General features: G+C 40.6%; 1 protein-coding gene across 1 annotated transcript in view; it reads left to right on the top strand.

Moving 5' to 3' along the window:
* VWC2 (von Willebrand factor C domain containing 2) overlaps positions 1-26,299 on the top strand; it is a 118,543-nt gene that overhangs the window by 17,196 nt on the left and 75,048 nt on the right. Inside the window, exon 2 of the mRNA XM_044418986.1 lies at positions 250-379. Within this exon, the coding sequence (XP_044274921.1) occupies positions 250-379 (130 nt within the window). The remainder of the gene's footprint in view (positions 1-249; positions 380-26,299) is intronic.

The raw sequence follows: 26,299 nt of genomic DNA, 5'->3' as shown, positions 1-26,299 counted from the left end.
ATCTTACTGTTTTGTGAATTTATAATCCTTCTTTCAATGTATGTTTCTCAAGGTGGCATACTTGCATATGCTGGTTCTCCCAGTGTGTTGCTGATAGGGTAGTTATAGAAGGTAATTGCCTGTGTCACCTTGCCCACACATCTGAGCCAGTATTTCACACTAGTCTTAGGGCTCTGTAAAACTAGGCTGAGCACTCAGAGTTGCCATCTACCAACCCCTGGTCTAAAATTTAATTGGGTTTATTTTCAGGTTTCACCTTGTGAGAAATGCCGCTGCGAAGCTGATGGTGAGGTAGTGTGTACGGTGTCTGCTTGTCCCCAGACTGACTGTGTAGACCCTGTATATGAACCGGATCAGTGCTGTCCCATCTGCAAAAATGGTAGGTAACCAATGCAAGCTTCAGAGGCAGGTGCTTTTGTTTCATGTGAGCAGCAATAAAAGTAAACTTCCATTAAATATTAATGGCAGTTTAGTTTCCTCTCCCCACCATCTTTGGCTGCTGTGCAGCAATCTTAACCCTTCTCTGTATTATAAGTTCCACCTGTTTTGCGTTAATGCTTGGTGCATTTTTAAAACATCAGCAAGAGTTGCGTTTTGTTTTTGAGACAATTTGCCCATACAAAATCTCAACATGGCAACATGTTGTTTGTGATTACTAGCTTCCAGCCATTAGAGGATATGTGCTCCTTTGCATATAAATGCAAATTGTACTTCTACATATAAGCACCATAATTTATCACAGTATAATCTGACATGCCCACCAAATCTCTTTATTTTCCATATTGCCACTGCAGTCCCTAGCAACATAAGAATATTAATATTGCATCTAAATATTGAAAGCATAAGCATAATTTTCATTCCCTTCTTGCTGTCTTCATTTTCTCAGTTCTCCTGGATAATGAGAGATGTACAGAACTTTTAGGTCAAACAAATTATCCATCTCAGGACAGTATCCTGTGAGGAATTGCTGGATGCTGTGAGCTGCTGGCCTTCAGGGGACATGCCTGTTCCCTTGAGGCCTGGAGACACTGAGAGACATGGAGAAGGTGATAGGCAAGGCCTTCAGAGAGATGAGAGAGAGAGATGATACAGAGAGATTCCTCTCCCCGGGTGCCAGCTCCTTTGCTGTCACAGAGAATATCATCACTCAAGAAGGGTATCACTCCAAGGGAGAGGGTAATGAGTTCTTTGCAGGTACTCATTCCTCGGGGATGAACAGATCCTCATGTGCCAAGGATATGCTTTTAGATGGTAGGTGGCTGGGCCAGGGATGGAGTGGGTTCTGGTAGTTGGTAATTAAATCATTACAGATATAGAAAACTGAGTTTGTTAAGGGGATGTAGACTGCACAGTGACTTGCCTGTCTGGTTTGAAGGCTGAAGATAACATATAACTAGAGGTAAATAGTTCAAGACTACAGTCAGTAGTCGTGGAGCATGTTGACAGCAATGACCTAGAAGCCAAATTTAGGATACTAAGTAGAAAATTAAAGGCTAGGATCTAAGTATCTTGCTCTGAAATGCAAGCTGGTGTACAAGACCTAACTATTGTTGAATTTATGGGAAATTGTGACTGCAGTGTTATAAAATTTAATTTATATATAGGTAGGTCATTTCTGAGAACATCTAATGTAGGGAAATTTAACCTCAATAGAGGAAACCTCTCCAGAATTACGGAATTATTAAAAGGAAGTTGAAAAGAAAACTCAGAAGGGTCAAATAACTCTAGAAAGCTTGATGGTTGCACAAACCACAATAATGGAAGCTTAGAGAGAATTAATGCCACAGGTCATTAAAAGTACCAAAAGTTCACCAACATAGTTAGAAGCTGCATCAAGGAACCTATTGGAAAGTCTTTCTTCAGAAAATAGAAGTCTTATCAAATGAGGAACACAAAAAACAATACAAATATGCACAAAAAATTCAAGCAGACAAGATGCAAAAACAAATTTTGAGGAACATAATTACTAATAAGTTCAAGACCAACAATAAAGAATTCTTCAAATACATCAGAAGTAGGAAACTGGCTAGGAAATCAATTGGACCATTGGATGACAAGGTAGGTAAAGGGACTACTTAAGGAGCAAAATGGATTGTAGAGAAGCTGAATAGAGTTCCTACTTTTGTCTCTACCTTAGAAGATGTGAGCCAACTTCAAGTGGCTGACCTGACATTTTCAGGAAGGGAGTCTAAGGAACTAAGGAAAATAGTGGTGACAAAAGGTGAAGTAATGGACCTTGCTTTTAAAAAAAATGAAGATAAATCAAAAGATGGTATCTAACCAAGAGTAGGTAAAGAGCTGAATTGTGAAATTGCTGTTTTTTCTAATAAAACTATATATAACATCTTAAAATGGACCTCTTTACCAAAACACTAGGAAGTAGCCACTGTAATACCAATTTTTGGGGCAGGGGACAGGGCTGGGGGATTCAGATGGATCCAGAAAATTAAAGGCTGGTGAAACAGTCCAGTGCATGGCTACCATGCCGGAGCACTCTTCCTAATTACTCACACAGGAACAGGCAATAAAGGTCAGGCAATGAATAATACAGGAGCTGTTGATGTCAGTTCTAAGCAACACAGTTGCCCCCTCCTTTCTGACCTATCTCAGATTTATGATGCACTTTTCACCCGACGGGAATGCGCCTCCCCATGGGGGCTAGATAAACTCCTCTCCCTCCTTCTTTGACTTTGCCTCTCTTCTAATTGTCTCAAATGCTGAAGTCTTCTCCTCAGCTGGGAATTCTCCATGGCAACGGGCTGTCCCACGGTCTGCACAGCTGTGTTATTTTTTTGAGGAATGCAGCTCTGCTCAGTCTGGAGAAAAACGTCATCAGAGTCAGGTAGCGGGGAGGGGGTTGTGCCATGGGCACTAAATAGACATTTTCTTGCTCTAAAGCCTGACTCTTGCTGGGAGCTTCTTGCTCTCTTATGTGTGCTAACGACTCCTCTGCGTCGTTAGGCATGACACCATGAAAAAAACAAATTTCATGTTGGGGATCATTAGGACATGACCAGAAATTAAAACTGCCAATTTCATAATGCATTACATAAATCTATTTTATATGCACATTTTGATTACTGTTTTTGAGTCCTTTTTCTGCATGTGAGAAGGGATATTGTAGAGCAGAAAAGATTCATCAAGCACAATACCTGAGTTTGTAACAACTTTCTGGAATGGCTTTGGTCCGGTTGATGTCCTGCTTGGACTAGGTCACACTCTGTACTAGGCAAATAAAGGGCCTAATCCAACAGACAAGTCAATTAAGCAGGCAAATAGTCAAGCACAAAGGTACCAGTCCAGTATAGGATCAGTTTGAGGCAGGAGAAGTCATGTTATAGGCAGTGGTAAGAACATTAGTATTACTAAGCAGGTAGATAGTTTCTAGAAGAAAGGTGTGAGGCACAGCCAAAGCCCAAACACAGGAAATTAGTCAAATAGGAATGTCCAGATGTCAGTAGCACACGGGTTTAGTCACATGATCAGGAACACTGGAGTTGCAAACAAGTCATTTCTAGCAATGGCTGGACTGAAACTGAAACCTCCTAAAGCCAGAGCTTCCAGAGCCCCACCCAGAGCTCAGAGGCAGTTCATTATAAGACCTCTGGCCAAAGTCTTCAGGAGGAAAACCTTGCTCCCAATGAGGCCTGTATTCCTGAGTACTGCTCACTTTTCCTGCAAGTGAGCACTACTTCTCCGGACCATGCTCTTGGCATGTACCTTCAGGTGCCAGTGTTCTCGGGCTGGATGGTAGATCAACATCTCCCTCTGGCTTAGAAGCAGAGATGGCAGCTTTTGAAAGGGATGAGGAAGCCTTCTTTCCTAGGAAACAGGACCTTAGTTCCAACATCCCTTGAAGTGATTTGTTCCCTGGGGACATCAGCTCAGGGGACCCCAGTTTGTGTTTTGAAGGGCTTTACATCTCTTTAAGACCCGAATGAACCAGATTACAGCAACCCAATTCTCAGTTTTCACATTTGGTGTGACTCCAATGCACATTAATACTAGCTGGTCAAATGCAAAGGCACTTTTTACCACTGATGGGTTTTAACTAGTTTGCATTTTAGATAAAATATCACCTGCAATACTTGACTGTGCCTGTGTAGTCATTTTGATATCAGTGTAATGTGTCAGATAATTTCCATGTAAACTGTGCTGATTTCATTAAGCATGGGATATCTAGGTCTTCAGTAATCCAAGCTTAAAGTTTCTTTAACACAGTTTACCATAAACAGTCTACAATATGATATTTATTTGTGTATTTTCTCTTGTACGTCCTTTATATCAGTAAGCCTCTACCTGCTTTACAGAAAAGTCCATGAGTTTCTAGTGCACAATATATTAAGGAGAACAATTTATTAATGGAAACTGAGGATTCAAAATCTTAAAAGCTATATAAGACTTTTTTAAAAATTTGGGCTAGTTTTCAACTAAGTTATATCTGCCTTCCTAATAAAGGTCCGTGCATCAGCAAAACATCAGTTATGAATGTTTGCGAGTTCTATAAAGGATTTGTACAGGATGCTGTAATCACAACTTTCTACTAAGGTGGTAAGGTTATGTAATTATAGACAAAATATCTAAAATTATTATAAATGTGGTGCTCAGTCATTGCTGCAAATGCAGCGTGCATTTTATCCTTGACAAAAACCACATGTTGGTGTGGTCTTAGCCTCACCTTCTGGTGGGCTTTTCTTCTGGTGGGGAGGTGAGGAGTATAGGATGTATTACATATCTGTTGAGTATCACCCTTGTGCTACCTTCAGCTGGCAGTCAGCCATAGAATCACCCAGTTTTACTCTTGCTCACTCATGCCTTTTGATACAGCAGCATCTCATAGAGAAGGCAAAGCTTTCTGTAGAATGTTGATGGATTCTCATGGAAGTTATACTGGGGATAAATACTGCTCTGGTATCTGATTTTGAATAGCCTTCATTTCCAAAGAAGGTACCTACCTGTGCTGTAGAGCTGTGTTTTAAGCAGATTACTGGATTTAGCACGTATTTTTACCATTAGCACCATCTGTCTAAGATAACACTAGACTAAGCCCAGGCCTGTGATAGTCAATGTTATTAATTTCAGGAATGCTTAAAGGCACACAACTATTTCCAAAAATATTTGTGAGAAATTTTAGATAATGGGGGAAAGGAGGGGGTTAGAATAAAATAACATTTGGAGGGAAAAAATCTCCATGCTGCTGCCGCTGCCACAAAAAATGTAGACAGCTAGCATGTCTAAGCCTGAAAAGGCAGTCTTCACTTTTCATTACCTGAAGAGGGACCTCACCACTCTCTCACCAGATGACTTCTTGCTTTTGGTGCGAGTAGGCAGATTCCATCAGGACTCTCATTTGGACAATAAAGGCCCCAAACCAAACATCCATTGCCCATACAGAAGAGGATAGGAACTCTGTGGTAGTTCCTGTGCCTGCATACTTTCATTCCCCCTTCCCATCTAATACGGGGTTGGGCCTTTTCAGGTTAGGCTTGTTTGTTGTTCCTGCTCAACAAGAGCTATCAAATGTATCTTGAAACCCCACAGATGCTCTGGGCAATTAATAGGCATGCTCCTTTCATCCAGACAGACCTTACCCAATAAAGACTGTGGCATCATTTAGAAAAAAAATCATGGATAACTTTATGAAGAATGAAAAAGATCACTCAAATCAAGTTCCATGCAGCTGCTTAACTTCTAGGAAAGGAATGGATAAACTTTTTATGTCAAATCCTGTGGTTCAGCCTGTGGTACTTCTGGATCCAGCTCACAGCTGGACTTTCTCACCACCATCCCCATGTCAGACCTTAAAAAATTCCCTATCTACATTGTGTGAATGGGGGGGGGGGGGGTTTCCTCCTAAGTCTAATAGTTAAATGGTGGTGGGGGTGTTATTCTCAAACGGGTGGCAGCTTATAAGAAATGGATGGTGAACTCAGTTCCTACTTCAGAAAATTAGAAAAAAATAAAATTTGCCAGTCAGTTTATTTAAACATTGGAATCAGTGTGCGTTTAGACAAGTAAGACAACTGCTTGGAAGTCACCCAGGGTTTGGGAGTTGATTCCACCAGTACACTCTACAATTCCTTTATATCGGATTCAGGTGAAATGGTGGAAATGCAAAACTAGTGTCTAGGCTTTGTGATGAGGGATGATAAACTAAAATACAAATCAGAGATTGAGTTCATACAACACAATAACCCACACTGAAGGAGTGAGTATGGGTTGACATTGGGCTCTTGAACAGTGGGTTGTTGCTAAAACATGGATAATTATGCTGAGTTGCACTACCTAGCCATGGCTTGTTAACCACAAGCAGAACTTGTGATTTGTTGCTGGGTTGTGCACACTGGGTTCTTCACTGTGCGTTGTTATCCTGGTTGGGTTCAGATAACACAATAACCCACTTCTCAGCAACAACCCACAGTTGAAGGACCATCTATAATTAATCTTTGAATGTGGATTATCAGTCCCCATGCAGATGGTTGTACCATAAGCCCTGGAAGCTGTTTTTCAATCTGCACACAGATAGGTTTGTGTACTTTGTTGACAACAGACAAAGCACTTAATTTTTCCAGGCCCTTAAACAATTTTAGTCCACAATGAAATTTGTTTTATGCTCCTTTTGTATGTAGTATGTCCGCTATTAGTTTCAATATTGCATTTTTATTGATTATATTTTGCTTTATTGTTGTAAAATCTATTGTAAAAATCTTTTTGAAGTGCAGGATATAATTTTTAAAAGAAATAGAAATATTGTATGTGAAAGGAAACAAAAGAAATCACTTAAATTAGCAGATAATATAGTTTGTACTATAGCGCATAATGAAATTCCTTGTGGTGATAGAATCTGGGCAAATTAATAATTGCTTTTCTCTAACTTCTATAATCTAAGAGAAATTCAGAGGCATTGTTTTGTGAAGAGGGATTCTAGTGTTTCTTGCTTCCAGATAAGAGTTTTATCTGCTTTTGCCCTGCTGACAAAAAAAGAAAAAGCTTGTATTTTCCATTAGTACTGTAAACATGCTAGAGGTGGAAGACCACATTCTTCCCCACTTCGGCAGCAACTCAATTTCCTATTAAACTAATACAGAGGGAGTAGCTGGGAAAATAGCTTGTTCTATCAGACTTTTATTCTAGTGACAAACCTGATTTTCACTGCCAGAGTACAGTAGGGATACAAGAAGTTAGTACCAGAACACCTATGCTATCTTTTTACTAGCAAACAGCATATTTCTGTAGCTTTTGTTGAGAGAATACAGACTTGGAACTTGAGGATACTTTTCCAAATCTCTTTGGAGGCAGTGTGGTCAGATAGAGAGTAGATTTACCAGAACACCCCAGGGGCATTGATATTGCATACTTCCCCTGCACAGGTCAACAGACAGAATTTTAATCTTGGGGTAAGGAGGGGAAACAAAAAGGGACTTTTCCATCCCATCTCTCCCAGCTTCCACAGTAAGTTGAAGTGTTGCTTTCTGCAATGATGCCTCATAAAGTCACTGTTCTGACCCCAGCTGGAGATAGAGAAGATGGAAGGAAGGTGTGCTAGAGGGATAGGAGAGGCCATGTATCTGCCTGATCCCTAAGCCTCTCCATTTCCATCTCAGCCCACTTCTGTGTAAACAAGCTAAATGGATTTAGAGGTCTTTCCAATTCTGAGTGGTTTCCTGCTCCTCCTCCTTTTCTTTAAAGGAGGAGTAGGAAGGAAAATTCATCCATAATTCCTCCTGCCTTGCCTGTTTGCTGGCAAGCTGTTGGATTGTTGAAGCACTCCAATGAAAATGTTACATCCTATGGGCTAGATGCCCCTAGGATTGCTCTACTAGCATAATCATTGTTTTCCTTAGGGTAATTTGACTAACATAATAACATTACTTGGCAAGGTTAGAAAAGGAAAGACACTGCAAAGTTAAAATATCCTAGGAGGAAAATCCATTGTGGTAATCTTCCCTGAATAAGGGACACTGTTTAAAGAATATAAGTTTGTTGCCGTGCCAGATAGATGTTTGACCATGCAGAATTGAGTTTCTATCCAAGCCAGCCATGATATGCATGTTTTTTCTCCCTGCAACAAGGGGCTAAATGCATATTACATCTAAATGCATGTAGTGGGACGCCTATGCTGTCCTTTGGAAAAGTAGCAAAGTTTGGGATAAAAAATAGAAGTGAGGTTCTCTCCATGATCCCAACCCCTCAAAATCTTTCCAGCTCCCTCAGAGTGTTGATGGGGCTTGTAACTGCTCCAGGGTTTGGATGTAGAAGTTCCAGCTTATCACAGAGGAAGGTTGAAGACTTCAACATTTCTCACACTGAGAAAAGATTAATCTTGAATTTAATACTTCCAGGTCATCTTCTTGTTAGTCCTTTTCTCCCCCACCTTCCAAATTATGTGGGATAAGTATCTCTGAAGCTTACTTGCCTGCTTTCTGGACTTCTCTGCTTTCCCAGCCTTACCCTTAAACTGTATTTGATTTCAGCCAGTAGCATGAACAAGGAGTAAGTCAAATCAATTCCTTTCTCAGACTCCTCACAGAAGAATTTTGAGTAGGAAAGCAATGGTGTTGCAATCTCTCCCTATTCCAGATCCCTCTTTATGTGTTTATCAAACAGATAACCATGCACTTCCTGACAGTCAGGACCCCGAGGGTGTGGAATGGGCTTCCACGAGAGGTGGTTGAGGCCCCATCGGTGCGGGTGTTCAAGGATAGGGTGGACGTCCACATGGTGGGCATGTCGTGAGTGGAGCTGGCTGGTGCCGGAGGTCAGACTGGATGGCCCGGGAGGCCGCTTCTGACTCGCTCTTTTTCTGTTTCTAGCATTTTGAATAGAATGGAGGGAGGCTTTCCTTAGGGAGGTCATTTTGAACTAAGAAATTGTGGGTGAAGTTTAAAATACCTTATTGTCATTTGCCTTTGTTGCTATTTACTCAGCATTTTCCTCCAGAGAAGCAATGCTTCCTTTTAAAACTTATTTGAGGAGTCCTTTACACAAACAAGAATGACATGTAATTAGACCCTAAAACAGGAGTTCCCACCCTTTCAGAGTTGGACATATTTGGTATTTTGAGAGAACTGTAATAAAACTGTTGCCATGGGGGGCTGGGGAAAGACAGTTACCAGACACATTTCCCAAAAGGCAAACTGCTGACATTGAAGGTAAAATAACTTGAAGATAAAATAATAATAAAGAACTTAAGTATTATTCGGCAGCAGGGAGGGGCCTGCACTTCAAAACATGAAATCACACTTTTAAACCCAAATAAAGATGGCAGGGTAGGGCAGCACTTGTTTAACCTAGTTAAAATGTGATAATGTAAAGAATCGTAAGAGATAAAATAAAAACCAGGAGGGTCAGGAAGCCTAGTTGGCATGAAGAGAAGTGTGTTTGCTTACATTAGTGCCCATGCACATTGCATTGGGACCACAGCCCTAAATCTCTATATTCTCTATGAAGAATATCCATCTTACCAGCTTGAAGTCTTCAAGACTCCTCACATGTCATAAATCTCACAAGTCCTAGTTGGCATTGCCTCTGTTGTTTCCAGGCTGGTTTCTGTATATGAAGCCTGTTCTTTACATGGGTGTCCCTTGGCTTCATCATTAGGGATCACAACAAATGGTGTCATGCTCCTTGGGGACTGAAGTACCCAGTGCTACTTAACTAGTGAGCCTTTTCCCCTCTCTCTCTTTCATTGCCTAGAGGCAATTCTTACTCAGCACAGTCATCCAGGTGAGCAACCATTTATGAGACTGACCTAGTCTAGAATTAATGATCTGAGAACAGTAGCTGACCATAACATTAAATTACTTTGGCAAAGTAGTTTTAGCTGTGGTCTTTTTGTACAAAAGTGCTTGTAACCTTTGAGTCTATGAATTGCTTCTTAATACAAAAGAAACTTAATATGACAACTCTAAGAAGACTAGTATGTGTCCTCAGAGGAATTTATTTTTAATTTATCATATTTGTATCCTGCCTTGTTTCCTTTCAAGAAACTCAAATGATTTACATAATCCTCTTCCTCTCCATTTTATTCTCACACCAACAACCCTGTGAGGTAGATTGGACTGAGAGTCTGACTGGCCCAAAGTTACACAGTGAGCTCCATGGCTGAGCAGGGAGAACCCAGATCTCCTAAGTCTGAGTTCCACACTTTTAACCACTGCACCAAACTTGCTCTTAATTTTTAGAAATATTTGTACTAGCCATTCAAAAGTGGTGATCATTTTCCAATCGTGTAACTGTTTCAATTGTTGTGCAATTTTAGCAGCATATACTTGGCTAAACGTTTCCATAAATCATGGGTGAGCACCTTCTGGTCTTTTAGATATTTTGGCCTATAACTTCCATCAGCTTCTTAACCAGTGATAATGGATGGTGGAAGGTACAGGCCAAAACATCTGGAGATCCACAAGCTGCCCACTCATGCCAGAAAGCTTAGTGTTAGACTGACTGAAACACCCAACAACACTGGGCAGTTCCTTCCCTAAATAGGCCTCATGTTAGCTTTAACTCTTTCATGCAGTGTGTGTGGGTGATGTAGAGAGACTGAATCAACTTTGGGGGCCCTTTGAACTCTGATCTATGGAGCTCGGACTGAAGACTCTAAAGAGCAGTGAGATGCGTCTGTGACATGGTAACATACCAGTGCTTGCTCTGGTGTGGTAACATCAGGAGCTCTGCATCTGGAGCAAAGGCAAGCATTTTGAGCTTTGGAATTGAAGGCATGATCTTCTAGATTTCCAAATTATTTTTGAAATGTACAATTTATTTTTGCCCCCTCTTCTCATATGCACACATGTATTTTATAATGGGCAGGTTCCCATGACATGCTAAACCATCTGGGTTTATAAGCTACATACTGTGATGCATTTAATTTATTTATTTAACATTTTTCTATACCGTCAAATCATCACAAAATCTCAAGATGGTGTTCACAGAAGAAAAAATATTTAAAACAATTATTACAATCATAAAACAGTTAAAAACTTCTAAGTGCCAGTACTTGATGCAACTAATTAAAATACTATTATCAATTTAAAAAACTGGGAAAATGAAAAGATTTTGGCCTGTTGCCAGTATGAGTAAAAGCATTGGCACCAGGCGCAGCTTTCTGGGGAGCAAGTTCCATAATCAAGGCTCTATGTCAGAAAAGACCCTTCTCCTCATAACAGCCCTCTTTCAAGGGGCTCTCAGAGGAGGACCTCCACGAATGATCTGTGGAGCACCACAGGTGTAAATGCACCTTTCCTCAGTTCTAATCACACCATAGATTTTGCCAAATGTAAAGATAATGACGGATTTTGTTAGGTGCTACTGATTTTTTTTTTAAAAAAAGCTCTTTCAAGTAAGTACTGTCCTTGTTTCTGGTTCTGATTTTCACTGAGAAAAATATCAGTACAAAATTCTCAGTGCTGAATTCTTTGAATTTCACAGGTCAGAAAACTTTGGAAAATCCCCTCGCCTCCCCACAACTAACATTCCTGTAGTCTTGAACCTGTTGTGCTGAAGAGTCAATGATTTTAGTAAATGTAATGCAAAAAGGAACATCAGCGAATCCATTCATGCATTCAGGGAACATACAGATGGCAGCAAATAGTGCTTAACTAGGTTTCCCTTAGTTATGGCATACATTTAGGCAACTTAACAAGCTTTTTGGAAATGACTGGAAAGTAAGATTCCAATTAATTATTGCATAACAGCAAATTATGCAGCCTAATGTTGTAGTTAGTAAGTTACACAAGGACTCTTAATGCTATTTGGTATTTAAAATAATACAACAGTCAGGTTAATTAAATAAAGGGTTGTGGACTTGCTTAATCATACCCTCTGTGATCTCATTAATTGTTTCTCTGCAATAAAGAGAGGTGTCACAATTAATTACTTTTCTGCAATAGTTATTTTCTTGCTAGCCATATTCTGGATTAACATTTTAGAGCTGTAATACTAACATATGTGAAAGTGAAACCTTTCTTGACTAGTTCACAAGTCAATCTAAGACATTATCTCCACCTCGTATCCCGCATGTAACAAATGTATACAAAAATGCAAACATTTACTTAATGAATAAATGTTTATGAAGCAATGTCAGAATAATCGCAAACATTTTTGTCCCAGCTCACATACAGCAGAGTGGCTGCAGATAATAGTATACATTTACAGCATACTCCTATGGTTGTTGTTACCAGTCACAAAGCAGTGTCCAACCCATCACAACCCCATGGACAACATTCCTTCAGGCCTTCCTGTCCTCCACCATCCCCTGGAGTCCACTTAAGCTCACACCGACTGCTTCAATGACTCCCATCGAGCCACCTCATCATCTGCTGTCCCCTTCTTTTGCCATCTATTGTTCCCAGCATTAGGCTCTTCTCCAGTGATTCCTTCCTTCTCATTAGGTGGCCAAAGTATTTGAGTTTCATCTTCAGTATCTGGCCTTCTAAAGAGCAGTCAGGGTTGATCTCCTCTAGGACTGACTGGTTGATCACCTTGCAGTCCAAGGGACTTGCAGGAGTCTCCTCCAGCACCACAATTCAAAGGCCTCAATTCTTCGGCACACAGCCTTCCTTATGGTGCAACTTTCACAGCCATACATTGCACTTTTGCAATATATGCACTTTTGTTGGCAGGGTGATGTCTCTGCTTTTTAGTATGCTGTCCAGATTTGCCACAGCTGTCCTCCCAAGGAGCAAGCATCTTTTAATTTCTTGGCTGCAGTTCCCGTCTGTGGTGATCTTAGACCCCAGGAAAATAAAAACTGTCACTACCTCCATTTCTTCCCCATCAATTTGTCAGGAAGTGATAAGACCAGAGGCCATGATCTTAGTTTTCTTAATGTTGAGTTTTAAGCCAACTTTTGCACTCTCCTCCTTCACCTGCATCAAGAGACTCTTTAGTTCCTCTTCACTTTCTGCTATTGGAGTGGCATCATCTGCATATCTGAGGTTGTTGATATTTTTCCCGGCAATCTTAATTCCAATTTGTGATCCATATAGCCCCGCCTTTGGCATGATGTGCTCTGCATGTAAGTTAAATAGGCAGGGCGACAGTGTACAGTCTTGCTGAACTCCTTTCTCAATTTTGAACCATGCAGTGATTCTGTATCCAGTTTCCACTGTTGCTTCTTGACCGACATAGAGGTTTCTCAAGAAACAAATAAGATGGTCTGGTACTCCCATCTCTTTAAGAACTTGCTACAATTTGTTGTGATCCATACAATCAAAAACTTTAGCATAGTCAATGAAGCAGAAGTAGATGTTTTTCTGGAACTTCCCAGCTTTCTCCGTGATCCAGCATATGTTGGCAATTTGATCTCTAGTTCCTCTGCCTCTTCAAAATCCTGCCTGTACTTCTGGTAGTTCTCAGTCCACATATTGCTGGCACCTAACTTGTAGGTTTTTGAGCATAACTTTTCTAGCATGTAAAATGAATGCAATGGTGTGTTACTTTGAACATTCTTTGGCATTTCCCTTCTTTGGAATTGGAATGTAAACTGACCTTTCCAATCCTGTGGCCACTTCTGAGTTTTCCATATTTGCTGGCATATTGAGTATAACACTTTAAATGCATGGTCTTTTAGGATTTTGAATAGCTTAGCTGGAATACTGTCTCCTCCACTAGCTTTGTTGTTGCTAAGACTGCCTAAGGCCCATTTGACTTTAGATTCCAGGATGTCTGGCTCGAAGTCAGTGACCATCCCATCGTAGTTATCAGGGATGTTAAGCTTTTCCTTGTATAGTTCTTCTGTGTAATCTTGCCGCCTCTTCTTAATCTCTTCTGCCTCTTTTAGGTCCCTGCTATTTTGGTCCTTTATCATGCCCATCTTTGCATGAAACATTCCCTTCATATCTCCAATCTTCTTGAAGAGATCCCTGGTCCTCCCTATTCTACTGTTTTCTTCTATTTCTTTGCACTGTTTATATAAGAAGGCATTCTGATCTCTTCTAGCTATTCTCTGGAATTCTGCATTCAGTTGGGTGTATCTTTTTCTTTCTCCCTTGCCTTTCGCTTCCCTTCTTTCCTCAGCTATTTGTAAAGCTTCCTCAGACAGCCATTTTGCTTTCTTGCATTTCTTTTTCTTTGGGATGGTTTTAGTTGCTACCTCTTGTACAATGTTGCAAACCTCCTTCCATAGTTCTTCAGGCACTCTATCAGATCTAATTCCTTAAATCTACGTATTTGTCACCTCTACTGTATATTCATCAGGAATGTGATTTAGGTCATACCTGAGTGGCCTAGTGCTTTTCCCTACTTTCTTCAATTTAAGCCTAAATTTTGCAACAAGAAGCTCATGATCTGAGCCACAGTCAGCTCCTGGTCTTGCTTTTTCTGAGTGTATAGAGCTTCTCCATCTTTGGCTGCAGAGCACAGAGTCAATCTGATTTTCTGTGTTGACCATCTGGTGATGTCCGTGTGTAGAGTCGTCTCTTGGGTTGTTGGAAAAGAGTGTTTGCTATGACCATCATATTCTCTTGAAAAAATTCTACCAGCCTGTGCCCTGCTTCATTTTGTACCCCAAGGCCAAACTTGACTGTTATTCCGGTTATCTTTTGGCTTCCTACTTTAGCATTCCAATCCCCCATGATGATAAGGACATCATTTTTTCGTGTTATTTCTAGAAGGTGTTGTAGGCCTTCATAGAACTGGTCATCTTCAGCATCAGTGGTTGGGGCATAGACTTGGACTACTGTGATGTTGAATGGTTTGCCTTGGATTCGAACTGAGATCATTCTGTCATTTTGGAGATTGTATCCCAGTACAGCTTTTCCTACTCTTTTATTGACTAGGAAGGCTACTCCATTCTTCTGAGGGATTCTTGCCCACAGTAGTATACCTGATGGTCATCGGAATTAAATTCACACATTCCTGTCCATTTTAGTTCACTGATTCCCAAGATGTCGATGTTCAGTCTTGTCATCTCATATTTGACCATATCCAGCTTACCCTGATTCATAGATGTTACATTCCAGGTTTCTATGGAGTATATGTCTTTACAGCATCAGACTTTCCTTTCACCTCCAGATACATCTGCAACTGAGTGTCCTTTCGGCTTTGACCCAGTTGCTTCATTCTTTCTGGCACTACTGGTACTAGCCCTCTGCTCTTCCCCAGTAGCACATTGAACACCTTCCGACCTGAAGGGCTCATCTTCCAGTGTCATATCTTTTTGCTTTTGGTACTGTCCATGGGGTTTTTCATGGCATGGGTACTGGAGTGGGCTGCCATTTCCTCTCCAATGGATAAACTTTTGTCAGAGCTCTGTGCTGTGACCTGTCCGTCTTGATTGGCCCTGCATAGCATACGCATAGCTCATACCTTCATTGAGCTACACAAGCCCCTTTGCCATGACAAGGCAGTGATCCATGAAGGGGATACTCCTATGCATGTGTATAAAAACGTAAATTATATTTGCTTAGTGAAACTTACTCCCAAGTGCATAAAATTGCAGTCTTTTTGCATACATTGCTATTAATCTTGTATTTTTGTACGTAAGCAATGTCAAAAACACCCCTTAGGGTTTGTATTTTGTTATACTGGGTAAACCAAAAATTATAAGAATTTTTAAGTTTCATACACTGACTGGGGCATGGGTAGTTGTAGGCCATTTTTTGTTCCTAACATCACATGTGATTGTGCCTTAGTTGAGGAAGTTCTCCAGTTCTCAGACAGTCCCAAAAAAGGCATTGTCCCTAATAAACATGCATTACATACATGTAATCTGTTCATACTGCCACCCAATCCAATGCGGATTATACAGTGGTACCTCAGCTCACAAATGCCTCAGTTCACGACAAAATTGGGTCATGAACAAAAATTTAGGAAAAATGTTTCCTTATGTCGCAAACTCCACATTGGGTGGCAATCACGTTCGCACCCATCTCTGCCCCTCCAGCACACTCATGATTGCGCCCGTCTCCCCCCGAATGCACCCACAATTGCACCGTCTCCCCCACTCAGCATGCCTGCGATTGTGCCTGTCTTCCCTGTGATTAAAAAAATATTTACAGAACGGATTATCCTTATTTACATTGAACATTACGGGGAAATTTGACTTGGCTCACGACCAGTTTGGGTCACAACCAGAGTCCTGGAACGGATCAAGTTTGTGAGCCAAGGTACCACTGAACCTTGGTTGAATAGACAGTGATTATAGGACTTTTACTATGTTTCATATACAATATGTGACATTTTATTTATCTTTGAAATGATAATCATGGGAACGTAAGCTGCTTCATACTCAGGTTATTTTCCCTTCTGGCCCAGTGTTACATTGTCTGTTTTGGGCTCTCCATAATCTCCAGCTTGTTCCCACCACCTTGTACCACATAGTCTCGATGGGTTCCTCAGTGTGATACCTGGGTTACTAGAAATTTGAGCTGTGGGCTGGGAGGTCATCAGCTTAGACTTCACTAAGGGTGCAATCGCATGCATGTTTAGACAAAAAAGAAGTCCTACAGCTCCCAGAACTGCCTGTTATCTATACTGGCTAGGGATTGCTGGGAATTGTAGGACTTTTTCTCTCTAAACATACATATGTTAGCATCCTAAATAAACTTGGGTAAGCCAGTGTTTTCTCATCCCTACATCCCCATCTGAAGAGAACTATGAGATTACTTTGACGAAGAACTGGGTTGACGGACGACAATGGAGTTGAAGAAGGATAAGGAGTTTATAGAAAAGCTGAATGAATTCTCTGCATTGTCTTTGTTGCAGAAAATGTAGGGCTGATACCCATGTTTGAACTGCAATTTTCAGAAAAGGAGCTTGAGGAAATGAGTTCAATAATTGCTAGAGAAGTACTTCCAGGACTCCTTTACTAACTGCAAATAAATCACATGGTCCAGATGGAATTCATCTGAGAATTGTTAAAGAATTCAAATTGAAATTGCTGATACTATAACAAAGACAGGAAATTTTGGTTGTGGGAGATGTAGAAATGATGAGGACGATGACTTATTCCTAGTTGTGGCCTCTGTGCCAGAAGATCTGGAAGGTGGCCGAATGTTTTTTTTTTTTTTAAGGATCCAGATGCTTACAGGCCAGTGCTTTTAACATTTGGCTACATTGTTACCTAGTGTCATTAAATTGTTACCTAGTGTTATTTTAATTTTATTTAATTTTAAATTTATTTTAATTTAATTAATTTTTACTGTGCACTGTGCATAGGAATTCATTCTTTTTTTTTCAAACTATAGTCCAGCCCCGCAACAGTCTGAGGGACAGTGAACTGGCCCCCTGTTGAAAAAGTTTGAGGACTGCTGCTCTACAACCACCACATCCCAATCACTACCACAGTGGTATATTATTTAAACAAACAGGGTGGAGCTCTCTCCATCCCATTAACACGGTTAACTATACAGATTTGGGACTGGTCCTTAGAGCACAATCCAGCCCTCATCAAGTGGGGGGTCTATAGTGAGGTAGTCAACAGATCGAACAGAAAGATGGACCCAACACATGAGTGGGTGCTTCAGCCCATGATCCTGAAACAGTTATTTACAACATGGAGAATTCCTTCCATTGATCGTGTTTGTAACATCAGCCAACACAGTATGCAACTGATACTGCTCTAGGGCAACAGCAGGCAGAGGATCTCTTGGTGATACGTTCCTGCAACAGTGGAATGAAAGTCTGGTTTACATGTTTCCAGCATTCCCAGTCATAACAAAAGTATTTTATTTATTTATTTAAAACATTTCTATGCCGCCCCATTTGCTGAAGCCTCAGGGCAGCTCACAACATAAAATTAAAATATAATACATTCAAAATATAAAACAAATTAACAATATAAAATAAGTCGCCCTGGCCAGATAAAATAAGCAAATAATATTAACAATTAAAATGAAGTTTAAATAAAAAGGTCTTCGTCTGGCACCAAAAAACAAATAACGACGGCGCCAGGTGGACCTCTCTGGGGAGCGTATTCCATAGATTGGGCGCCACCGCAGAGAAAGCCCTCCTCCGAGTACCTACCCTCCTAATTTCTTTCCCGGAGGGTTCCCGGAGAAGGGCCTCTCCCGCTGATCTCAAGGGGCGGCTGGGCATATATGGATGTAAGCGCTCCTTCAGGTAACCAGGACCCAAGCCATTAAGAGCTTTATAGGTCATCACCAACACCTTGAATTGGGCCCGGACTTCAATGGGAAGCCAGTGAAGCTGACGGAGGACTGGAGTCATGTGAACATAACGCCCAGTCCCCATCAGCAGCCTGGCAGCTCTGTTTTGAACCAATTGAAGTATCTGGACCGTCTTCGAGGGTAGCCCCACGTAGAGCACGTTACAGAAGTCAAGGCGGGAAGTCACCAGCGCGTGTGTCACTGTCGCCAGGCAGTCGTACTCCAGGTAGGGGCGCAGCTGATGGATCAGCTGAAGCTGTCCAAGGTCCAGAGAGAGCACATGGACTGTACCTGGTGACACCATGGTGGCCATGGCAGCCTTGGTTCACAAACCTCCTGCTCATATCTAAGTAGAACTATAGGAAACTCCCTCTGTGGATGGGCATAATATCTTGGGATGAAGGACAAGTGTTCCACCCTCACATAGAGACATTGCTGCTGATAGCCTAGAGGATTGTTGGGTAGGTCAAGAAATGTCTGTACAGCCCAAAATACAACAAATCCTCAACAGCAGTGGTTAAACCAAATATCAGGCACTCATATGAAGCTAAGTGGCAAAAATTCAAACACTTTGCAAAACAGCAAGGGTTCAACTCTAGTACATCCTCAGTCCATCAGATTCTCACCTTCCTGTATGTCCTTCATCCTAAGAACCTAAAACCATCATCAATCAAAATATACTTGGCAACTATATCCTCTTTCCATGGGATTATCAATGGGTGTATGACTTTTTCTCACCCCTCACGCCAGAAGGTTCATGAAAGGACTGCAGAATATCTCATCACCATCCCAATCAATCATGCTGGGATGGAGTTTTTCAGTGGTGCTCCAAGCACTCACTAAGACGCCATTCAAAATGTTGGTTACTGCAGACATTTGCCTGGTGTCCTGAACAGTGCCCTTCCTTGTGGGCATTACATCAGCATGCAGGGCAAGCAAACTGTATACCCTCTGGATTGATCCTTTGTTCCTAAGCTTCCATAAAGGCAACACTGTCCAGTCAGACCAGTCCTTTCTCCCCAAAGTGGTATCCTCCTTCCACCTAAATCAAGATATTATCTTACCAGTTTTCTTCCCAGAACCACCAGGACCAATAGAAAAAGTGCTACACTCACTGTATGTTCACAGAGCCTTAGCCTTCTACCGCTCACACATCAAATCAATCTGCAAAACTGAAAGAGTATTCATGTCGTACATTGAACTCTTTAAAGGAAACCAGTAACACCTCAAAGACTGGCCTGCTGGATAGTGAAAACTATCAAACTAGCACATCAACTAGCTGGATGGGAACTTCCACAACATCCAAAAGCGCATTCAACCAGAGCGATTGTAATATCAATAGCAGTACATGCTGGCATGCCAGTGAAGGACCTATACAAAGCAGCAACATGATCCAATCCATCTACGTTTATCCAGCACTACCAGTTCTATGTTTGAGAGAGAAAAGACCGCTCCTTCAGATGGGTGATCTTGTCAGCAGTTCTTCAGTGAAAACACTGCTCATCCCCATCCCCAGGTAAGTTTCCAATAGCCATATGTGTGATGCACAGAGACCACAAAGAAGAAAGTAAAGTTGCTTACCTGTCACCAACATCTTCAGGTGCTCATCTGTGCATTCACACAACCTTCCCACTGACCACTCATTGGTGTTTCATAGAAAGAACACTTACCTTAACTTCCATGCTCTAGTTCCAACAGCCAATGGTCTCACAAGAACTGGAAAAAATGGTGGGAGCCCCACCTTTATGTTGCATTGGGGGAAGGGGGCAGGGCTCCTGCCAAAAATGCCTAGCTAGGGAATCTCTATCTGTCCAACAACAGGCCCCACATAGAACCCATATGTGTGAATGCACAGACGACCACTTAGAAGAACATTGGTTACAGGTAACCAACTTTAGTTTTTCAATGTTTTTGTCAGTTATCTAGAGTTAGGAGTGGCCAAGAGTTATACATAGTGAATATGTAACAATGAATTATTTAGGATGAGTAAAACAAGGGAAAACCTTCAAAAATTATCTCTCCAAATGAGAGGTGTTAAAATAACAACATGGTTCAGTGTAACAAGTTGTGTTGTGAATAATATTGAAGCAAAAAAATATGAATCTCACATGTATGCTGTTTAGGGACATGCAAGGAATCTGCTTTGGGTGGTAAATTCTACCAGATTCTCTGGTTTCCAGCTTCCTGGGCTCTGGTCCAGTTTGCAGTGGTCTGGAGTCAGAGTTCCTGGTGAACACACCCAGGGTTCACAGGCTCTTGCCAGGAATCAAGCTCCATGCACTGTGCATGCAACCATTCTCTTCCACATCTGCTGCTAACTCCTGCAGCATGAGTGGGGAAGGAGCTTAGCTGCCAGGAATGGTGGCTGACATGCCCATTCACTGTGCTTCTTTTCCCTGTGTGTTGCCCCCATGTGGAGAAGGTGGCTGGCTGCTAGGAATGGTGGCTGGGGAAGGTTGTTGGCTATGCAACTGGGAGCCCATGAAAGCTTGTGAACTTCTCAGCTCACTTCCTTAGAGGGGGATGAGAAGTTCAATGGGCAGGTGCAAACTGGGTTCCTGAGAGGCTCAGGAAATCCATAATGCTGATAGAGTCTGAGGTAGCAGTGACTGACCAAGAAAGCTCTCTTGCAGTTGTGAAGGATAGCTTGATGAGAGTATTTACTCAGTGTGTAGCTACTGCATAAAAGGTAAATTCCATGTCAGGGATCCTTGAGAAAGGAATAGGAAATACACATGGTAGACTCATAATGGCTTTACACAAATACATTCTCGGATTGAAATAATGTGTACAGTCCTAGTCTCTTGACCTCAAAAAAGAAATTGCAGACTGGGAGAAAAGGGCAACTAAAATGGGGAAGAGGCTGGATCAGCTCCCATATGAGGAATACTTGAGTCTTTTTAGCATAAAAAAGACAAGGGCAAGAAATGCTAGAAGCATATACACAAGATATCATTGTATAGGGAAAGAAATCTCTGCCATAATACTAGAACCTGTGGATATCCAATGAATCCAAATGGTGGGAGATTAAGAAGGAACAAAACCACTTCCTTACAAAACACTGATGTAATGATGATCACTAACTTATTTGGTTTTAAAAGGTATTAGACAAATTCATGGTTGATAAGGCTATCTGTGCCTCCTATCTGAAGCAGTATGCCAGCAGGCAGGTGGACTTATTAGAGGCATCTGTTTGGCCATTGTGCAAACAGAATGCTGGAATAGATAAGCCCTCGGTTTGTCCCAGTACAGCTGTTCTTACACGTGTAGACAAATTCTTTCAGATGCAAGACATGAATGTGTTCTCTAGCAAGAAATCTACACTGTTTTGAAGGCTTTCTGTCCAAGTGCAGAACCCATATATAGCTCTTCATATTACAAGCCATTACATACCAGTAACGTAATAGCATGTGTACTTTTTGTTGTTTACCAAAGCAGCTCACATCATTAAGAAAGGGTGTGTGTGTGCATGTGTGTGTTGGGAGGGAGACAGGCAGACAGACATAGACTTGCTGGCAGGCTTACAGAAGACACTCAGAGAAAGGAAAGCGGAGGGAAAAGGTAGAGCAGGGAGATCAACTTATCAAGGCCAAAATGAAATTGTAACTGGGTATTTATATTCATGTTGGACCAAAAACATCTTCTCTTGTATTGAATAGCAATTGATAGCTCTTCTTCTTCCTTTGGCTGATGGATGGGACTTTGACTAGTGGTAGGATCTCTCCCCCCTTGCTTCTGTAATGCCAGGGAAACTGACAGTTGAACCTGAACATTCTTTCTGGCAAATCTTTGAGCAACTCAGTCTTTTCTCTTATTTTTACTATGATCAAATTCTGTTTGGAAAACCAGTGCTTAGCTTCTGCTGTGGTGGCAGTAGCAAAAGCGTAGCCCTCATGGGGTAGAAAGCAATCTCTGGGCCAAGTGAAGTTATCCACTCCTTGATATAAACATACCCAAGGTAAATTGCTGAAGCATAACTACAACACAGTTTGCTTCAAATGATCCCATTACAGAAAAAGCCTGAGCAGTGTAAGAGTCCTTAGATTACCACCCTGATTAATTGATTTTTTAGGGTTGACTGCATACTGGTAAAACACTAGTTTTGAAGTAAGTCACATACTTTTAGATGACAAGCACATGCATAATATAGCAGGCATAATCTCAGGAAAGCATCATCTTGTGAGAGGAAGCTTCATACTGGTGCTTGTCATCTCATAAGTGCTTGTGTACAAATAATTTTGCATTTGTATTTCAGGCCCTGTCCCTTTGCTTTTGACATCACCCACCACTGAAAGTTAGCTAGTGAGAGCTTCTCCAAACTTGAATTTAGCCTGTTGCAGCTGTTTAGAGCTGAAGCACCCTTTCTGTAGCTTGCCCCCCTTTGATGCAGCACATCTGTTATTAAAGCATCTTTTATTTATTTTATTTATTTGTTAAAACATTTTTATGCCGCCCCATTCGCCGAAGCCTTTTATAGGTGACTATCTAAGCCTAGGACAGTTGGAACCTTTCTACTAATGTTGAAGTACTGTGAGAGAGTGAAATTCCTGTACCGTGTGTTTCAAACTAGGTTAAATGCTTACACACTTCATAGTTCATTGCTTTTGAAGAGCTTAGGAAGAGTATGTGCCTCATATAAAAATCCTTAAATCTATATATCCAACTAAAGAAACACATTCTTTATAGTTAATCCATTTCATTAGTGGTATTTGACAAACCTACATTATACTCATACTGAAAGAAACCCAATTTTCCTTGTATAAATAAAAGAGGAGGTATCCTGGTCTTTCTCTTTCTGTAAGCTTTGAGACTACCAGTGAGATAAAGTTCAGTCTTGTACCTCTTCAGATTTGCTGCCAAAAGCTGCCACTGGCTATTTTTCAAGAAGATGGAACAACTGCATATCAGTAAAGATGGCCAACAGATCCATGTTAAACTGTAATAAATCTGACATTTCAGCAGATCTCCAAGAGAAAACAATGCCTCATTCTGCTCAGACAGCTGCTTAAGGTTTATCACTTTTCAACTGGGAGAGGTGGGGAAATCTGGGCTTAATCTTGACAGGCATTTCTCCTCCCCCTTAGCATAGCAAAGTATGTACACAAATTGTTAGACCTCATTCTGCTGTCCTTCCTCTGGTAGGCATACTCTTTAGTTAAGAAAGCATTTGGACTATAAGGAAATCCGGTTTGGGTGCTGTTTTTAGTAATACTTTTCTGTAATTTTTATGTTTTGTTGTATTTCAGTCTTATGTTGTTATTTTAATCATTGTTTCTGTAAGCCACTTTGAGTACCTGTTTTCATTTGAAAGGTTGATCACTAATAAAATATGTGAGCCGCCCCGAGGCTTCGGCGAATGGGGCGGCATAAAAATGATTTAATAAATAAATAATAAATAAAATATGTTATTAACAGCTAAGGAAGAATACAAAGTATTGTATCACTGACAGGACTGTGTACATGGTTCTATGTAAAAGATATCATATGAACCAAAGGAAATCTTTTCATATTGAATAATTTAATGTAATAGTATGTCTAAGAGCAGTGCTTGTAACATTTCACCTTAGAAGGAAGTGCAACAAAGTGGAGTTTAAGGCTTGAAATACAGAAATTTGTAGTTTAGACTGAAGACTGGCCATCTGAATTTCAGAAAGAACATGATGTACCTGATGTAATGGGATTAAGAATTTTTAATGACTTTCTAACATTTTAAAGTAAATATCAGCATGAGTGGTAACTGATTTTTAAATGACCTCTGCAATCATGACAGATAGAATTGTTAAGCAGCAAAGGCAGTTATTATCATTATTTTCTGGACTGAAAGAACTTGGACAGCTACATTTAACTTGTAGGCTCTCTGTTTAAACTTGCTTTAGATTATGCTGCAATGTTTCAATGTTTTCCGATGATGGCCTTGAAATAACAGAAAATACTTAGGAAGAACAAGGTATTTCATTTTATTTTATTATTTTATTTTGCTGTGATGATAAGGAATTAGAGCCAGGTTGAATGGCCTTGACCATGGTTCTACAGCTCTCACTCAGGGGCTAAGGGTATATTCATCAGGTCTTGATACCTGGATCCCATTCTTGAGAAGTAAGTGTTGTTATTGTTGCTAGGAGTTTCTTTTTTATTTTCAGTGTTTCATTTGGATAAAGTTTTATTAAAGGGCAACGTATGAATAATGTACATTGATAGAAATACTAAGGAAGCTTCTATCCTCTTCTGGATATATCAGATCTTGCCATGTAGATCCATTCTTCCATAGTATCAAGACTTGATTACTGCCGTGTATTAGAACTGCCCTTAAATTTGACTCAGAAATTTGAACTGGTGACTCAGAAATTTGAACTGGTGCACAACACCATGGATGTGTGAATGGCACTTCCAGACCTCTTCTGGAATCCTTTCCTTTGTCTCACAAGCCATAGGTCTCAGATCCTTTCCTTGGGGGAGCGGCTGGGAGCAAGACTCACAGCACCCTGAAGGATCCAACTCAGTGGCAAAGTTGGATCAAATCTCTATAGCCTATTATTAGGATCCCTTCCCTTGAGACAGTGGCATCTAGAATTAGCTCCCATCATTCCCTTGTTTGAGGAACATCAGGACTGACCCTGGTTCCTTACTTAGGAGTGAAAGAGCAAGGAATTTGTTTCCCAATTTGGTTCAAAACTCCTTGAGGCAAAGTGGAACTATTCCAAGAGCCTAGCACAAAATGTCATCAGATATGTGATATTTTAAAACTGTGGCAATTAAGCTTATGCTATGGGATTTAGTTTAATAAGCAGATACCACTGATTCAGCATCTTCTATGAACATGTTTGGACTTCCTAATATAAAATGTCATTTTAAAAAAGCATAGTAATAATATGCCTAAATAACCCTGAATTTAAAGGGAAATCAGGATTCTGTGTGGTAGGACTGAAATATTCCTGTGTAAATTGGAATTTGTGATTTTCATTTGTCACTTGCAATTATTATTTTTTGTTACTTTGAACATACATTGCTATAGTCTACATCTGGTTTGAAAATATGTGCCTTCACAGGTTCTAGGTTCATTGCAACTGAACTAATTAATTGCAACTGAACTAATTAATTGCATCTTTGGTTGATGCTTTTCATTCTCCCAAAATGCACAAACATCCAACTCATTATTTTTGAGCAGCACATAGCTCTGGTCTGAGGCCTCTATGAGTTGGAGGGATGAAATCCCCTTTGATCCATGTAAATATATGAGGAAGTGAAAATTAGAAAGGAATAAAAGGATAGTAAATTTCTGAAGATGCTTTTGAATGTGGAATAGTTTTCTTGAAAAGGTAAGGATGGCAGATTATGAATCTCCTTTTGTATTTCCCAAGTGGTCCTTTACTTGAGTAAATTCACATCCACCTTTTTCACAACAAAGTAGAACCTTTAAGCAGAGACAGTGACAACTCCATTGTTTATGACCTAATTTAAGGTCTAGTTCATAGAAACTAGCAGTGCAGCAGCAATTTTAAATACAACAAAATGATCTGTGCTTCACCACATGCCTGTATGAGCTTCCTCCTCTGCAATTGTGTGTATGCCTCCCCGTTTCTCAATATGTCCATGTGTGGATGACTCCAGGATTCTTCCAGCATGTCTCTATTGAGTAGTCCTGCTCTAAAATGTTTAACAGAACTGAAACTGAAAGGTGAATATGGCCCCCAAATCACAAGGCAAAACATGTCTGAATTTCAACATACTAACATATATTTAAAAACAAGAGAAGAATATATAATCCTAGAATACAAAATAAAATAAAGTGTCTTATATACATATTTCCTTTAGTTCTGTGCTAATTAAATGTAACATGCAAAAATCAATTCAGATAGAAGGAAAAGCTTGCTTAGATTAAACGTAGTGATCCTAAAACCAAAGGAGAACTACATATCATCATATCATATCATATCCTCTGGTGGGGATCATGGAAACTTGGTGGGATGAAAGGCAAGACTGGAATGTAAACATAGAGGGGTATCACCTGTTTAGAAAGGACAGGAAGGGAAAGGGGGTGGGGCATTACCTTATATGTCAGGGAAGGTATAGGATGCAGTGAGATAGAATGCAGCACAGATGGGGATTCGGTAGAGGCAGTCTGAGTGAAACTTAGGGGTTTTGACAGGGACCTGACAGTGGGGGTATGTTATTGACCTCCAGGTCAACTT

The sequence above is a fragment of the Varanus komodoensis genome, unplaced genomic scaffold (genome assembly GCF_004798865.1).
Source record: "Varanus komodoensis strain SLA01 unplaced genomic scaffold, ASM479886v1 scaffold10, whole genome shotgun sequence".
Lineage (NCBI taxonomy): Eukaryota > Metazoa > Chordata > Lepidosauria > Squamata > Varanidae > Varanus > Varanus komodoensis.
This window is presented reverse-complemented; position numbering and strand designations above follow the sequence as displayed.